We start from the raw sequence: 18,210 nt of genomic DNA, 5'->3' as shown, positions 1-18,210 counted from the left end.
GTTACTAAGCACTGCCGTGCACGCGTCACCTCACTTACACGTCGCGGGACCCTCTGAGATAACTACCACCATCATTTTTATCCCACAGAGGCAGCAGAGGGTCCCGGGGGCTGAGATGACCCCCCCAGGTGCAGAGTTAGCGAGGAGCAAAACCGGGGCTCAAGCTCCGGTCTTAGAACTCTGGCTGCCCCCCTCCTTTTACCAAGTCTCATTTTCATACGAAAAGCTCCATCAGAAACTGGAAAATGACGGTTTTAGTGTATGTTCCTCCAGAGCTGAATGAATATATTATAAAACTTTTTATTAATTTGAATAAGTTGGTTTTGCAGAAGTGGACTTGTTATTGTAAAGTTTGAAGTTTGTTTTGATCATTTTTTAAAAGGATGCAATTTAAAAGCTTAAGGTAATTTCAGGTGTAGAATAATGTGTTTTATTCTCATTGTGTTTAACTGTTTAGATGTGCCTGGCCTCAGAGGGGGTGAAAATGGAAGAATCAAAGCTAATAAGAGCGAAAGAATTAGATGGTGGAAGAATTAAAGAATTGGAGAAGGGAAAGGAAGAAAGAGACACAAAAATGGAGAAAATGGATGAAGCCAGGTTACAGAAAGAAGCAGAATTTGAAAAATCAGTTAAGGAAAATGTAAGAGATTCTAAGGAAATAAGAAATTTTGAGGAGCTGCGAATGGATGACATAATAGGTATAAAAATGGAAGCTCCCAAAGAAATTAAAAAGGAAGAATTAGAGGAAGATCAAAAATGTGGTCACTTCCCTGATTTTTCCTACTCTGCCAGTAGCAAGATAATAATAAGCGATGTTCCCAGTAGAAAGGACCACATATGCCATCCTCATGGGATCCTGATCATCGAGGATCCCACAGCCCTAAGCAAACCAGAGAAGCTAAAAAAGAAAAAGAAGAAAAACAAAATGGATCGACACGGAAATGATAAATCCACACCCAAGAAGGCCTGCAAGAAGAGGCAGTCCTCGGAGTCAGATATCGAGAGTGTCATGTACACCATTGAGGCTGTGGCCAAGGGAGACTGGGGCATCGAGAAGCTTGGAGATGCCCCTCGCAAGAAGGTCCGCCCATCCTCCAGCGGAAAGGGGAGTATTTTGGATGCCAAGCCACCAAAGAAAAAAGTGAAATCTAGAGAGAAGAAAATGTCGAAGGAGAAATCCTCAGACCCCACCAAAGAGTCAAGACCCCCAGATTTTATCAGTATTTCTGCCAGCAAGAACATTTCTGGTGAGGTGCCAGAGGGTGTAAAAGCAGAACCGTTGACCCCCACGGAGGATGCGCTGCCACCCACCCTGTCGGGACAGGCCAAGCCTGAGGACAGTGACTGCCACAGAAAGATAGAGACTTGTGGCTCCCGGAAATCGGAGAGGTCTTGCAAAGGTGCTCTTTATAAAACCCTGGTGTCTGAGGGCATGCTCACCTCTCTGCGAGCTAATGTTGACAGAGGTAAGCGACTTCTCAAAATCTGAAAAGAGCCCGGAAACCTAGCAGAATTCCTCCCTTAGAGGTATTGAAAAGCAATTAAGACCACAGTGAAGAACCTTTTAGTATCAAAATAGTATCTTAGATTCGTATGAGTCTTTGTGGTTTATAGATTATAGACATTTGTCATTTTACCGTATGTTTTAGCACCATAGAGAAACGTTTCTATTCATTTCAGATGTAATTCTCAGACTATAAGTGTTCTAAGTTATTCCTATCTTTATCCTTTTTACTGGTGTCAGCTGACTTTTTGTTTTGACGGATCAGTATTGGCATGTGTAGAGGTCTTAGTCTAGTTTTTAACTGATGGAAATAATTTTCAGAATCATGCAGGTGTTTGACAGAACCTTGACCTGTAGATTCTAGAAACAAGAAATTTATCTAGCCCTCCCAGCTAGATAATCAGAACTGTAATTGAAGTGAATAGCTTTTAAAATACAACAGTTCTAGAAACTAGTTAATGTGTATACCCTTATTCCATAGAGTGTTTCATATACATTTATCTGTTTTAAAATAGAGTATCTGACTGGGGGACTGCCTCTTGCCAAACTAAATTCCAGCCATAGATGTGTGTGAAAATAAGTCTCACAAACCCTGAATGGAGATCCTTAAGAGTACATTTTGCCCCAGGGAGGTCATCCCACCAAGTGTTGGGAAATTAGAATTAATAATGCTCAGCAGTAAGGGGCTCCCACACCTCAGGCTGATTCTGTAATGGAAAAGTAAATAGAAGTTGGCCTTTCTCCTGAGTCAAGTAGCACCTACTGAGTTATGAGACTGTGGATCTCAGTCTGTAAGTTACTTTTTTACACATTCTCTTATTGAAGATGGTCCTGAGTTCTCTGAAATAGTTAACAAATAGCATCATGCAAATAGTACCTGAGGGGTCAAGAGGTCATTTGTGAAGCACTTAAGATGATTTCCTTTCCACCCCAGTATGCCAAGCACACTCTTGAATTTCCTTAGGGAAACGAAGCTCAGGAAAAGGAAACTCGTCTGATCATGAAGGGTGTTGGAATGAAGAAAGCTGGACGTTTAGCCAGAGTGGGACCAGTGGAAGCAAGAAGTTGAAGAAGACAAAGGGAAAGGAAGACTCTGTCCTCGGGTAAGTGCCTGCGGGCACGTCAGCGGTGCAGCGCAGATCGCGCGTGCAGTGGTATTATGTTTCCAAGCAAACGAATCACTAACAGCTTATTCTTTGAGTATTCAGTCAGCACTTACTGGGGTCTTAGTAAACTCATGAAGAAATACAGATCATCATGTGATTCCTGCTGTTAGCATGGTGTGTGAGTAATAGTGTCTTTCATGTTTTAATTATGGTACAAAATGTGTAGATTGTAGACTTAGGCCTGAGTTTCGATTGAGGTCCACCTTGTATTAGTGGTGTGACATTGAAAATCCTTTCATATCACCAAGATATAGTTCTAATCTGAAGTTTACGATGAATATCACATGTTTATACTTCACTGATTTTATATACTTTGTGTACTTCATATAATATTTGTAAAGGTTGTGCACACATTTATAAAATAATGGCAGCTGAGAATGTACATAAAATTATGTTCCTACCTCTAATCTTGTTTTGCTTAAACCATGTTCTAATGCTCTAAGGTAAAAATATTAGATAGAATATTCTCTCAATATAGAGAATATTCAGCAATTAATTATGTATTAAAATGAAGTATCAAGAAGGAGCATACATTGAGGTAAAATAATTAAGAATTATTTTATTTTTTATCATGTAAGACAGACTCCTAATACCGAGCTTAACATAAAGCATTTTGATAGGCGATGCAGTACTTTATATTGGTGAGAAAAGAAAGCATCTGTATACTCAGTCGTACTGTCCTTTAGCTTTCTCATTAGCCGAATTTGAAAAGAATACTCTGAATAGAAATAAGTACATTTTAATATATTTTCCATATTTTTTCATAAGAATGTTAAAGGTATGCAAATTTTATGCATTAGGAGTATTATATTTGTTTTATCCATAAATATTTGCATTTCTTTTTGTGGGATAATGTACTTTGTCAACTGGACATCACAGTGCTTTCAGGTCTGGTTAATCTTAAGGCCCTCATTACACAGTGGGAGGGTGGAAAGTATTTCTCATGAGGATGATTCTTCAATATTTATTCTTCAATAAATAAATAAATATATTTATTCTTCAATAAATATTATTTATATTGAGATGATATATTTATAACTATATATTTTGTTCTAATATTTTTAAAAGTCCAAAGTTCAGATTATTTTGCTGACATTATGCTTAAACAGTAACATGAAAATCCTCGCATTTGTCATTTTCAAGCACAGAAGTATTTGCAGGATTTTCTTAAAAAGTGACAATTGAAAAACTACTGCAATGATGTAAAGTAATTAGCCTCCAACTAATAAAAATAAATGGAAAAAAAAAAAGAAAATGAAAAATCCCAGAAATAAACAATTCATAAATTTAAAAAAAAAAAAAGTGACAATCGAGCGTCCGAGCCAGTGCTCTCTCATCTTGTGGAATTACCAGTGTCCTGTAGGTCTGCACGCTGAGAGAGGTTGAGGTCTTACTGCAGACAGTGTGAAAGCCCAGGGGAGCAAATGAAACAGGCCTGAAGGCTCCCCGGCAGAAAGCTCTCTGCTGCTCCTGTTAGAAACTCCTGAGTGCTTTTACCAGTCTTCTCTGAGGAACAAGAAGAGTCACACAGTCATTTGGAAATCTGTTCCTGAAAAGAGACTGGGGTGTTTTTGTTTTCATTGTTGCTTAGGAAGCCACCTGTGTTTAACTGGGGGTGTGATTTTCTACAGCCTAAATCAGTGGCACAACTCTGGTCTTGCCTCCTCTCCCTTCCTTAAATGCCGGCCTGTCAGAACCAGATTATCTGGGCTTGTTTTATTTGGAACATGAGCAGTGAAAAATGCCACAACTGTCAATCTTCTCTGAGATTTCTAAATGAGTATTTTAAACCTTTTATTGCAGAAAAGGTGCTGTTTAGTTACCTGTAGCCAAGGAAAATTCACTCTGTGTTGGCACTTCTACTTTTGTAGACTTCTTTAAGAAAAACATAGGTAATTATTCTAGGTGGAAAAAGGTGGGGGAAAGTCTCGAGGTACCTAAGGAATTACAGCTTGCATTTTCATATTTCTCTTTTGGTTATCCAGGGTATCTAAAAAATTCACATCTTATCGATAGCTTTCTGCCAACTGATTAGTATCAGATAATATCTGATTTTCCATTACTATAATTTATTAACTGAAATGAGAAAAGACACTGTTACTAAGGGAGGAACATCACCCGCAAGCCATCACCTCTCACTGCTTTGTTAGAACTTGGTAATGGCCTTTTTCAGGGGGGCCTTTCTGATGATCATCTGACTGTCCTGTTTGTGCTCCCCATTCTCGTACATTCCTCCGAGACTGAGAAAAGAGTCTTAGGCGAGCACACCTCAAGTACACTTCTCAGGAGCAGCCTGACGCGTTAGCTTCTGGTTTGAGTCGGTGCTCAAAGCTGCTCTCTTGCCATTTTCCGTCTCCCAAGCACAGCAGCTCCCCTGCAGCTTCTCCCGTCCGTTTGGGTTGCATCTTAGCTAATAAATCTCACTCTCAGTGAAAGCCAGCAACCAGCCTCGCTTCCAGCAGGCACACTGCCATTGCTCTGGGGCTCCGTGGAGACAGTCAGCAGCATCCAAGGATTTCCCAACTTTGCGGGTGGCGTTTCTAGAGTCCTCTGTGGTCTGCGTCAAAGTCATGTTTCCTCTCTGCTGGTGTGTACTTGGAAAACTGGCTTTACTTTTCTCTTTGAATGTTTTGTCTTCATCCTGGTCAACTGTCCAGAGTTTTTTTCTAATCTTCAGAGTACTTGTTTATATCTTCTTTGTGTGTTAGTCGCTCAGTCGTGTCTGACTCTTCGTGACCGCATGGACTGTAGCCCACCAGGCTCCTCAGTCCACGGGACTCTCCAGATAAGTGTGTGTTTTAATCGAGTACTAAGCTAGTCAGTGGGCTTCCTGCATGGCACTAGTGATAAAGACCTCACTTGCCAATGCAGGAGGCAAGAAGAGATGACGGTTCTATCCCTGCTTCAGAGAGATCCCCTGGAGGAGGGCACGGCAGCCCACTCCAGTATTCTTGCCTGGAGAATCCCGTGGACAGAGGAGCCTAATAGGCTACCGTCTATAGGGTCAGACACGACTGAGCAACTTGGCATGCACACAAACTAGTCAGTAATTTTTTTAAATTAAGTTTATGAAGTTATCAATATAAATTACTAATTTCTATAAATAAGCTTGCCTATATGTGTGTGTATGTATACACACACATACATGAGAATCTTCAGAATGAAAAACTTGGATGGAATATGTTTTGTATTGAACTGAATAAAAAATTCCCATGCCAATGGAAAAAACAGCAAATTCTCCACTTCAGTAATACTCTGCTGTTTTTTATAATGTTTCTACTTTTCTAAGGTAATAACATAACCTGTCATGTGAGTTTACTAAAAAACCTGGGTTGGTAAAGCTCAAGCATTTCTAAAAAATTTTCTTTTTAAACATTTACATCATGTGCTGATTGAGTCTCTCCCCTCCCCTCTTTCATTAGCTCAACAAAGCTGGATGAAGAATTCGAAAAGAAATTCAACAGCCTCCCTCAGTATAGTCCTGTTACATTTGACCGGAAATGTGTACCTGTCCCAAGGAAAAAGAAGAAGACTGGAAATATGTCCGCAGAACCGACTAAAACCAGCAAAGGTTAGAAGTGTGCTGTACCTTCCTGCAGCGTGGTTGGGCTCTAACTGAAGCCTCTTCTGACCGTCTGCAGCTCCCTTTAGATATGTACTTGGGTTTGCAGTTGAAGCAGTAAGAAGTTGGAATTTCGGTTCCTTTCTAGGGTTATCTTGGTTCCTGCCTTACTCTCCTCTCTCGTCTTCTTCCTAAGCCTCTTCAGCCTTCATCCTTGGGCATCTCAACCTATACATTTGCCCTTAAGCATGCAGGTCTTAATTACACATGATCTTGGACCTTCTTGTCTCCAGAATTCAGGTTGGGAATGTTGAGCTTTTCTTGAGCAGGAACTGTTGGCTGAGCCCAGTTCATCTGTCTCTCTGTGTGTCTGCACCAGGTTGGACTTTGAGGCAGTGAAATCCTTCCATTCACCTAATAAGGAGATTCCATTCTTAACTGGCAACTGAACCAAATGAAGAGAAAACTCCCCATAATACTTCGGCAATATAATTTTTATTGGTTTTATTAAATTTAGAGAAGTGCTATGTACATACTCTTTTTCAAGAATATCAGATTCTCCTCTTTGTATATCAGGGAAGTTTTTTAAATTGTCAGTGTGGCTTGGGGGACCGGGGAGTCTCAGCACTCATGAGAGGCAGCACTGCAGTTCATTAGAGGGGTTTTAAAGAGTGGGGTATGCGTTTTCAGTGGTCACAACCCCTGGCACATTTGTATGGCAGAGGCTAGAGTTCTAAACATCCTAACCTGTGCGGGACACTCAAGTACAATGCAGAACTGTCCTACACAAAGCCACAGTATTGCTTCCAGTGCAAAACTCTTCTGAGTTTACTTTAGGTCTGAGAGTTGGTAGGCAAGTAAGTGTACCTTTAGTTTTCCACACAGAGGTGAAAAACTTCATTTTACAGTAGCTCTCCAGTAGGGGTAGTGAACGAGAGATGAAGAACTAGTGCTGGGGGCTTGTTTCCAGCATCAAATTCTGAGCAGGATTTGATGGCAGAGTTCTCGTAATTACCCTGTAAAGGAGGCAACCTATTGCTTGCTCTATGGCAATTCAGAATACTTCCCTTTTTGTGTGTATTTAGCTGAATGAATAGATGAAGGGATAGATAGAAAATGATATATATCTTAGCAAAAATCTTGCTAAAATCTAGCAATCATGGATAATGATCAAAGATAAATAGTAACAAGTGTATATAATTTCATGGATTTGGGGGAGTCCATAAGGTATATATATCTAGGGGAAAATTATTTCTATGAAGAAACCTAAACCTTTCTCCATCAAGATCTAAAACCCCCACTGTACACTGAAGCTGAAACAACAAGAAGACCTGTATCTCAGGGTGGATCTGAAAAGGTGAGGAAAATTCCCCCTTCGTGATGAAAGGTGGGAAGGAATGTAAAAGTGATTTTAGAATTAGCTCAGTTTTTCCTCTGTGGTTAATAAAAACAAGTCTGATAAATAAAGAACTAAAAAAGAAATATTGCATCACCAGGTTTGCTCATCTGAGAAAATAAAATAAGGTTGTTCTGAGATCTTCCAAGATAGGTAGGAAAGAAGTAAAGCAGGCAGTTGACAGGTAGGTAGCTGAGCACCGTAATGGATTACCGAGGGAAATGACAGTCCTTGTGCCCTGGAGATATCTAGGAATAGGCAAAGCAGTTCATGAGCCCAGAGATGCCAGGTGTCGTGAACCCCCATAATTCTTGGATTTAAAGTTGCTGATAAATACCTGACAGACTAATAAAATAGAACTGAACTGATTGATGTGCAGGACATATGCTCTTCCTCCACTCCTTGCAGTTGGAGACAGTCATTTTAGAGCTCTGAAGTTGGCTGAATTATCTATCAGGGGCTGTAACAATAGATTTATTTTTGTAAAGCTATAAAACTCTGAAGTTAGGATCTATTTTCATGAGACCTTCTCTTGGGTGTTGGTTGTCTGTTATATGTTTTCCTCTCCCAGCTGAGATTAACAGTGTTTCTTTTGATGTGAAATAGCTTTTTTGGAGCTTTGGATTATACTTCATACAATATCACCTTAACTCTTCTGTTCTGCCTCTCAAGCCACAAAGTCCCTGGTTCTTTACACAGTGTACCAGTAATTGCATAGATAGGAAGGCTGTCAAGACCTTAGATTTTGCTCGTTCCAACTTGTGGAGCAAAATGCGATTAAAATAAAACAGAAATAATATATTCTCTATTTAGCAAACTAAAGAAGTAGTATTTGTAGTTGATTATAATTTGGCATTAGCAGCGCCAGTGTACTATCCTACAAGTTATTAATGAAATTATCATACCAGCTGTGCTGTAATTGCCTGATCTTTAGAGGATAGAGGAGATTGTTTTCTTAGAGTCTAGACCCTTTGCATTTTTGCATAATGAATTGTTCAAAGCAAACATTGTGAGTGAGATCAGTAATTCTTTAGTAAAGGAGCATGTTTTCATAGGAAACCTCATGTTTTCTCCAACAACATTTGTCTGTATTTTATTTTCTCCTGTATTTGTTATTCAGCATTTATTACTGTATTTTTCCCTACCTTATACTAGGTATTTGTTTTTTTTAGCTACTCCAGGTTATATAAAACATATAGAATTTTTATGAAATGTAATTTCTAGAAGAAATATTTATGTATGCATTTATAGAGTTACACACCTCAAGATCATAGGACCTAGGTGGGTTTATACCTCTCTTTTTCCAGTGGTCTTCTTATTTATGTCTGTATTTCCAAGTGGTCTTTCCTTTTCCATCATCGCCTCTACTGTCTCTGCCGTGTATGTAATGGGTCTGCCTTCCTCCCACAAGGTCCAGGCTACGTTATAGTAGGCTTAGTATATAGATGTTTTAGGCATAGAATCTCCCTTTGCTTCTAAGATTATCCAGGAAGTTATCTATCTCATTCACAGTGCAGGTCAGCTGCAGTAGCCCATCTCTAGAGTGTCTTCTGGTTTATCTTCCAGTTACTTGTATATATTCAAATGAAAGCTTTGAATTATAAATCTAAATTTAATTAGCTTAGGAGATTTGTTTTGACACATTATTTTAAGTATACTGTTAATGTGTGAAGCACTTTTTACAAAAGTATCAGAAGTCAGAGTGCTCTGTAAAATAGTAATTTTCAAGCAAGTAGGGTCATGAAGAAGAAGTTAATTGAGTTCAATTTGGAGTGTTTAAATTATGCCCGAGCTTGACCCTTGACTCAGTTTCTCCTTCCTTATCTCTTCTATCTTCTCACATTGTTTTTTAGCCTATTAACACACATACTGTTGGTCTTTCTCATGTTTTTCCAATTTACACTTCACACTTTACACTTTTCCAATTTACATATGCAAGATGCAAATTTCCACTGTTAAAGAATTTAAAATTTTTGAAAATCACAATGGAAATAAAAGAAGCAGGTTTACAATGTTAAAGATTGAGGACAGAATCCCCTGTTTGGGATTGAGCTGACCTGACCATATTAATAATGTTCAAGAGCTGAGATATGATGAAAATCAGGCCATCCCTTTCCCGTCAGGAAGTGGTAGCTTCCAGGTTGGGCAGAACTCGTGTTTCTTGCCCTGTAGCTATTTGAGAGTCTTCCCTGTCCCCAGACATTTTCTGAAGCATGGTGATAGCACATTTGCAGATATAAAAGGTATGCCTAATATAATCCTGAGTTGTTTTAACAAGGCATGCATGTCTGGCCCAATAAGGTGCCTCCTCCTCAATGAATCCTAACTTGATTGTGTCTCGTTTACTTGAACTTATTCCAGTCCACAGATTCGTATGTCCAGTAGCCACTTTGCTAAAAATTATTACAAAGGAATTTACTGTTTCATTGGCCCTTCATTGCTTATGTGTTCATTACCGAAATGACAGCCTTGTCTTAGGATAAAACCTCTGCTCTTTTGATAGCTTAAACACATGAAACTATAGAAGCTGGACATTGTCACCACCATTCAAGTAACACCTGACACTTGTTTCCTAAAGCAAGCAGTTCTCCAAACCAAGGTTCTCTTAATTCATCTCACCTGTGGATCTTGAAAAATTGTCATACCATACTAATACTCAAAGGGCTCTGTGTCACTACACTTCTCAGCTAAAACATGTCCATTTTTCAGCAAACCATGAACAACATTCATGTTTTGAAAAGTTGTTATCCGTGTCTCTATGGCATCCCTCCTACCCTCTCAGCTTATAGTTTGTCTTGCTATTTTTTACCCAGCTGTGAAGTTGGGGTGCAAAAGAAATTGATACCTTCAAAATGCAGGCCACCCTGCCCAAAAATGTTAGTGAAGTCCTAAGCTAGTTTATATGCCAGCAACAAGTGATTTTTGGCATAAGGAAGTGGAAACTGGTACCAACAGTCTTTGAAGAGGTTTGGTAGGAAGATGGGAGAAGGAGATGGCATGGTAACGAGATGGTGGTTCAGGGAAAGACAGTTGCCACCTGTTTGCTTTCTGGAAGATTCCTTCTCAATTCTCTTCTCTGTTTTTGACTTCCTACCTTCTTTTGCCTCCTTGGGCATTTCTATGTTAATTAAAATTAAGGAAAAATAGTAGTATATGTGCTATTTATTACAAATTTTGACTTTATTTTCCTTGAACAAAATAGCAAACATGTATTCCATACTGGTAGACAGGAGTCAGATTGTTCCCTTCTTGACTGAAGTTACTGCTTTTCAGTAATATCCTTGTATCTTATCCGCATACCAAACTCCTTCGAGTTTGTCACTTTCCTTTTTATTTGAACTTGTCGTGCACTTAGATTTGTTTTATAGTCCAGGATGGCTAGCAGCAAGGCTGTTTAAAAATATAACTTTACGAAAGCTCTTCTGGGTACTAAACCTCCCTGGATGTTCTCTTTTTATGTTAAAATTGACAAGCTCTATATTAAGTTTTGTCCTTAAATTATACGTTTTAGGTTTCTCCGAGTATGGTTGGGTCTGAAAATATGTATTCTTTTCTTCTTGCTTAACCCATTCCATACATGAAATCAGTTTGTTTCTGTGAACCATTTCCTGATCCCATTGTCCTCATAGATGGCGATGAACAAGAATCACTCTCCCTGTGAGCCGGCACCTTATTGTTGTTAGATTATCTTCCTGTGGGTCGGATCACTGCATGAGGATCACTAGGATCCTTATGATCCAGAGAAGTCTCATAATTGTTTTTCTGCTTTCTGCTTTCTTCTGCTTCTGCTTTCCGTGATTGCCCGTGCATCTGTCCTTCATGTGCACCACCCTACAGTTTTCTGGATTGTATAAAATACCTATGAATGATGGCAAATGGGCTATAAAGAGTACCTGTAATATTAGTGTCTATCATCCACATGATATATTGTCTTTGTGTTTGTTAAATTTATCTTCTTTCCCTGTTCATTCACTTCTCCCCAACCCCAAAAAACAAAGTGTTTTCTGTTTCCATTTCAAACCACTACCACCCAATTCAGAATATTTGTTATTGGTTATTTAGAAGGATGACTTGGCATAATCCTCAAAAATCACTTGTAAACCTTTATGTTATCAGTAATAATAGCAACAGCTGTCATTTCTTGAACTCTTTATTTATGCCATCCAGTGTTTTAAGAGCTTTATTTATTCATGCAACAATATTGTTGAAAATCAGTCACATGTTAAGCACCATGCTAGGCATGTAGAATATACCTCTGAATGAAAACAGAGAACCCTGCTGCCGTGGAGGTTACATTATAGTGGGAGTACCAGACAGTAAACAAGTCTAAACAATAATGTTTCAGAAGGTGAGCAGTAATATGGAAAAAAGAATAGGTTTGCTAGAACTAGGTCAAAGATTAACAAAGGAGAAGACTTGAACACTGTACAACAGCTAGACCCAATGACATACATAGGATGCTCCATGCACCAATAGCATCATATGCACCCTTCTCAGGTATACATGGAACAGTCTCGAGAACACACAGTATGCTGGGACATTTAACAAAAAGGATCGAAATAATTGAAATTACGTTTTCTGACCACAGTGGAATGAAAGTAAAAATTAACCACAGGAGAAAATTCAGAAAACCCAAAAGTAAGTGGAAATTAAACAACACACTCTAAATAACCAGTGAGTCAAACAAGAAATCAGTAGGGAAATATGAAAATACTCTGAGGTGAACAAAATGAAAGTATAGCATGCTGAAATTTTTAGGTACAGCTAAAGCATTTATATTATGAATATAAATTCATATATTAAAAAAGAAGAAAGATATCAAATCAATAACCTAGCCTGTCTTGAGACACTGTTAGCAGAACAAACTTAACCTAAAAGTAAAAGAAAGGAAATGATAAAGATTAGAGAGGGGATTAATGAAATGAAATGAATTAAATAAAGAAAAGGAAAATAATGGAGAAAACTCATTAAAACCAAAAGCTGATTCTTTGAAACCAAAAGCAAACTTGAGACACATTTAACTAGACTGACCGAGAAAGAAAGAAAACAAATTCAGAAGTGAAATAGGGATCATTATTACCAACCTCACAAAAATGGAAAGGATTAAAAAGGAATACTATGAATAATTATATGGTGATAAGTTAGGCAGCCTACATGAAATGGGCAGTTACTAGAAAAACACAAACTGCTGAAACTGACTTAAGAAATACACAATGTGAATAGACCTATAACTAGTATAAAGATTGAATTTAGTAATCAAAAAAGTACTAGACCCAGATGGCTTTACTATTGAACTCTTCCAAGTGTTTAAATAATTAATACCAGTTTTTCATAAGCTTGGCCATAACTTTAGAAGAAGAGGGAACACATCCCAACTCATTCTAAGAAGCCAGTATTACCCTAATGTCAAAACTAGACAAACATACAGACAAGAAAATCCAAAACTTCAGACCACTCTCTCTAACACATGTAGGCACAGAAATCCTTAACAAAATGCTAATAGGCTGAATCCATGTAAGAATTATATACTGTAATCAACTGTTGTTTTACCCCAGGAATGCAAGGTTGGTTTAACATCCAAAAATCCGGTTGATGTAATATACCGTAGCAGTAGGACAAGGACAAAGAAGAATCCACAGGATCATCTCAGTAGATGTAGAAAGAGCACGTGACAAAATTCAGCACCTTTTCATGATAACAGCCAACAAACTCAGAAGGGAACTTAAAAAGCTGATAAAAGACATAAAAAAAAGAAAGAAAGAAAACTTTGCAACCCGCATTATGCTTAATGGTGAAAGATTGAGTGCTTTCCCCCTAAGATAGGGAATAAGACAAGGATGTCCACTCTCACCATTTCTATTCAACATTGAAGTGGAGGTTCTAGCTGGGGCAGTTAGGGATACAGAGAATATAGATGTAGGGAGGGGTGTAGTAGCTAAAAGGATATGAGGTTTATGTTTGAGGTGGTGAAAATGTCCTCAAATTGATGACGGCTACAAATATCTGTGAACATAAAAACCATTTAATGGTATACTTTAAGACAGGAGCACAGATAGTTGCCTCTGGCAGAAAGACTGGGCACGTGGGTGCAGATCTGCTAGGTGGGTAGATGCAGCAGGAGCAGCTTAGGGAGCTTCTAATTTTTAAAATCCTCACTTCAACCCTGTGAGTGAGGCACTATTATTATCCCCATTTACACATGAGGAAACAGAAGTTATGTAAGATGATTGTCAGCTTTTCATAGGAATATCATCAAAGTGTAGAAGGCAACCTGCTTTGGGGAGGTCAGTGCTGACATTGTTGCCATTTCTGATGGTGACTGAAAAATCCCAAGTCTCTTTTCTTTATCTGAGCAAAACTAAGATGCAGTTTGAGACTTCTGCCCAGTCCTTACTCCCCTCCCCCTGCCACCCTCCACAAAAATGTCTTGACAAATATTTTTCTATTTTTAAATCAATCTTTTCTTCCTAGTATATCCTCAGAGTAGGGTGGAAAGCTATCTAATGCTATCAGGCCGACCTGAAAGTCATCCTCAAAGTGCTGTCCTTGTGAAGATCAGTTTCTTAGGAGAGACGAAATGCCCATGTCATCCTTGCCTTCGTGATATTTAGGAATCTAAAGTAAAATCGTCTCTTTATTGCAGGCTGCATATGTACTGCCATTTCTGGCTGTGGTCTGCTATAGTCACTACATCTGCAGTTCCTGCTGAGAGAGTCCCAGCCCTAATGGAGACTTCTGTCAGACACATTTCTAAGGAAAATCTCACTGGTTTTTCAGTAAATCTAGGGAAGGGGGCTCAGCACAAGTTGGATGAGAAAAGATGCAAGATGACATTTCTTTGTGAATCAGTTTGCTTATTCCACACGTTGGGGGAGGGTGTAATTGTTTAGAGACACGCAGTATTTTTTTTTATGAAGCATTGTAAATTTTAAATATATTTATATTAATATTGTCTGTAGGTCCTTTCCAGTCTCAGAAAAAGAACTTATTCCACAAAATTGTCAGCAAATATAAGCACAAAAAGGAGAAGCCTAATGTTCCGGAAAAAGGTATTGGTGCCTTCCATGCTCCGTTGAGACTTCTCGGCCACCTCCGTTGTGGATTCATCTCTGAGTGACGCTTCACTGCACCGTCTCGGCCTTTCCCTCCCCTCTGCTTGCTTCAATGTCATCAGCTCTGACGCAGGCACATGCATTATTTCTAGACTCCGCAGCTAATTGCAAAGAGGGATCTTTTCCACTTCTGTACTCAAATCCCTTATTTGTCTCTAGTTTCAGAGTTCCATATGAATCCTAAAACTGCCTTTTTTTATTTGTATTTGGTACATTTTTTAAATTTAGTCTTCATGAGCTCTTCTCCACTCATTTTCTTTGACTGTTCCTGTTTTTCTCATGTTTGGCAGCCGTCAAAGCAGGACCACATTTCCTGCTTCCTAAAATCTTCCCAGTTTCATATTCATATGAGAGTCCCACGGTTTCTGCACTTTCTCTGACACTTGAGGATCCTTGTCAAGGGGGATTCCACTCCTACGTCGTAACCTGTCTCTCTTTTTTTCTGTCTATATACTTAGCTTGTCAGGCGCTTGCCACCTCCTTCAGTCACATAACCATTGTTTCCAGAGGGCATGAGAGACATACGCACTCCACCCTCCCTTTCCTCTGAGCATCGGTGTCATGGGCACGATCTGGATGGGCCCTTGAGCCTCTTCGGGGCTCACTGAAGACTTCCCTCTCTTCAGTTCAGGCCTCTGTTCTCTGACACAGAAGATAGACGTTCCCTTCTGGTTCAGTACAACCACATGTCCTGGAAGTCAGTCTTTCTCTGCATCTCCTGCATGTTAGTGTCATGACTGCCATGAGCCTACTCATCCGATGCCCATTTGCATCCTACTTGCATGGCCAGTTGTGGAGTCCTTCGTGTTTATGGAATGAGGCTTTAAATGCAGCTGTCTTCCGTGTGTAGACATACATGCCTGAGTGTTCTTGTGTGTGACCTTTTACTTAATTTGGGTTTTATTTTCACCTGCATTTCAGCCTCTTAGTTTTGTTTTGTATGTTGGTATTTATTCTCTGCTTTCAGTGGAGAAATACCTTTCTTTAGGTAAAATGTCAGCTTTTATCTTTTAACCAATCTCTAGGTTAATCTCGATTAAAGTCATAGAAATGATCCAACAATGTGTTTTATAAAATGCAAATTTGTTCACTTTTAATGCTTTTCTGATATGGCCTAATTAGTTGGTAAATGTGATTTTGGGAATTCAGTAGTTGAAGTAAAATTCTATTCGTTTGTGTTATAATGCTTTTTTATTGAGGTGGTTTTGTGGATTGTCTTATTTTTATAGTGTGTGTGTGTGTGTACTAGGAGTAGAGACTCACTCTCCTTTTCTGTTACCGCTTTTAGGAAGTGGGGATAAATGGTCAAGCAAGCAGCTCTTCTTGGATGCCATTCACCCTACAGAAGGTAAAAGAGGCAACATTCACTGTATCGTTTCAGGTAGAATATGCTGGAAATGGCATAATTTTTGTAGAGTTAAAAAGACATCAGTTTATACAGAACTAAGCAACAGCATTAGACCTGTTATTTTTTAATTTTGAGTTATTTTTAATTTTCATAGCAAAATTGATAGATTTTTTTTGCTTTTTTAAGTCTTTTAAATTATGAAAATATGATAACACTATTACCAGAGACGTGGAAAAAACAGAACAAAGTTACATATAGTTCCACTAGGTATTACAATTATTTTTTAAGTAGATAAATTAAGATTTTTAGTTGGAGTTCAATATCAAACTCTCAAAAATTAATGGATAGAAAAGTAGAAGGGATATATTAGATCTGAAAAGCACTATGAACCAATTCAAAAGTGACAAAATTTTATCCTACTGATGGTCAGGCTGTGTGTCATGTGGAGTTTAATTTGTGAAAGGGGGATTTTTAACCACAATAACCAGAAATTAGAGGGTTTTTTGTTTTTAATTCGGCTGCCTTGGGTTTTTAGTTGTGGCATGCGGCGGTGTGCGGGTTTAGTTGCTCCGTGGCATGTGGGATCTTAGTTTCTCGAGCAGGGATTGAGCCTGTGTCCCTTGTATTGCAAGGCAGATTCTTAACCACTGGGCCACCAGGGAAGTCCCAAATTAGAGGTTTCAAAACTGGAACTGTTCAGTGTTGCAGCTCACGCTGTGAGAGGATGCTCTTGGGAAGTCAGACGGAGCCACACAGGGCTGTCCTGGGAGCGGGAGCCCCGCAGAAGGGATTCCTGACCTGGGCTTCCTCCCCAGCCCACTGCCACTTCCTCTTGACTGTGATCAAAGGGGATGTCCCTGCGGCTTTTGATAGCCAAAGAAAAGCCCCATAGTGACTGGTAAATGTTAGAGGTGCAGATTTTATTTCAAATTTCCCACAGTCATATTTATTTGTGACTTTATCTAATTCCTCTTAGGTATTGAACTATAGATAAATGATGATTTTGCCGTGGGTAAAGAGCCATGCGTCCATGCTTCCCACTGATGCCCTTTTCCATTTAGATATTTTTAAAGAGCCAAACATTTTTCCAGCGTATCATGAGGAGTCACTTCATTTGAAAACTAGGAGAGATCTTCGTGAACATCCTTTGATTTACCCCTTTGGTTTATTTACTTACGGCTACGAAGGGGAACTTGATGAGCAAGTCCATGTCTCTTGATTCCCAAAGGAATCAAGGATTACACTCTCATTCCTTTGTTGAAAGAGAAAAAATTGAAATACACATGTGACCTAAGTCATTTATGAAAAACACTCATGTTTTAAAGATATTTGTCAAAAATATTCAAATTTGAGTTCATCGTTAACATTAACTTTTGTTGTTTGGTTGGTACAGTTTACATGAGCTGCATGTCTGCTTTTATGTCATTTTGCTTTTAGAGAAAATGCCAGCAATATGTCTCCTTTCTGACTTATTCCTTCACATTCATAGCCTCTATAGAGTATCATTTCTGCAGTTTGCTGGCAAACAAAATATGAATTGTTGTGCCACTCTCAGCATTAAACCCTAACATACCTAAATTGATAGACATTCATACTTGTGTATTTTAAAAATATATTCTGCACAGATTTGATAAATGTAAGGCACTGATGAACTATCAGAGGAATCTGAAAGAGGCATTTAAGACAATATTACTCTTTTCTTGACATGATGCTGTTCTACATATTTTAATTTAAAAAAAAATGAAAACCCTAACTCATCTAAAAGGAGGTATCACAGCATGTGCAGGGTGGTAAAAGAGCGAGCGGGTAGGAATTAGGGGACCTGATTCCTAATCTCAGACCTGCCACTAATGTGTGGTTTCCCAGAGGACAGACCCTTTAACCTCATAGGATTCATTCTCCACATTTGTTCTCTATTGTAGGATATGTGTGTTTAGGCATGGCATAAATGAGAAGGCACAGTAATACATGACCTGTACATTTCATTTCCCCTCTAACACTTGATGATTTTATTATTGTGGTACCTTTAGTGAGTGGTATAATGCTGAAAATACCGTATTCTGAAGCCCTAATTTTCTGCCATGTGGAGGGCAGAAATGTAAACTAATTTGGAATCTTCTAG

General features: G+C 38.8%; 1 protein-coding gene across 1 annotated transcript in view; it reads left to right on the top strand.

Moving 5' to 3' along the window:
* Positions 1-18,210, top strand: part of BBX (BBX high mobility group box domain containing) — a 283,080-nt gene that overhangs the window by 246,626 nt on the left and 18,244 nt on the right. Inside the window, exons 11-15 of the mRNA XM_020883608.2 lie at positions 458-1,466; positions 2,469-2,607; positions 6,093-6,241; positions 14,588-14,677; positions 16,029-16,088. Coding sequence (XP_020739267.1) covers positions 458-1,466; positions 2,469-2,607; positions 6,093-6,241; positions 14,588-14,677; positions 16,029-16,088 — 1,447 coding nt within the window. The remainder of the gene's footprint in view (positions 1-457; positions 1,467-2,468; positions 2,608-6,092; positions 6,242-14,587; positions 14,678-16,028; positions 16,089-18,210) is intronic.

The sequence above is a fragment of the Odocoileus virginianus genome, chromosome 25, assembly GCF_023699985.2.
Source record: "Odocoileus virginianus isolate 20LAN1187 ecotype Illinois chromosome 25, Ovbor_1.2, whole genome shotgun sequence".
Taxonomy (NCBI): Eukaryota; Metazoa; Chordata; class Mammalia; order Artiodactyla; family Cervidae; genus Odocoileus; species Odocoileus virginianus.
This window is presented reverse-complemented; position numbering and strand designations above follow the sequence as displayed.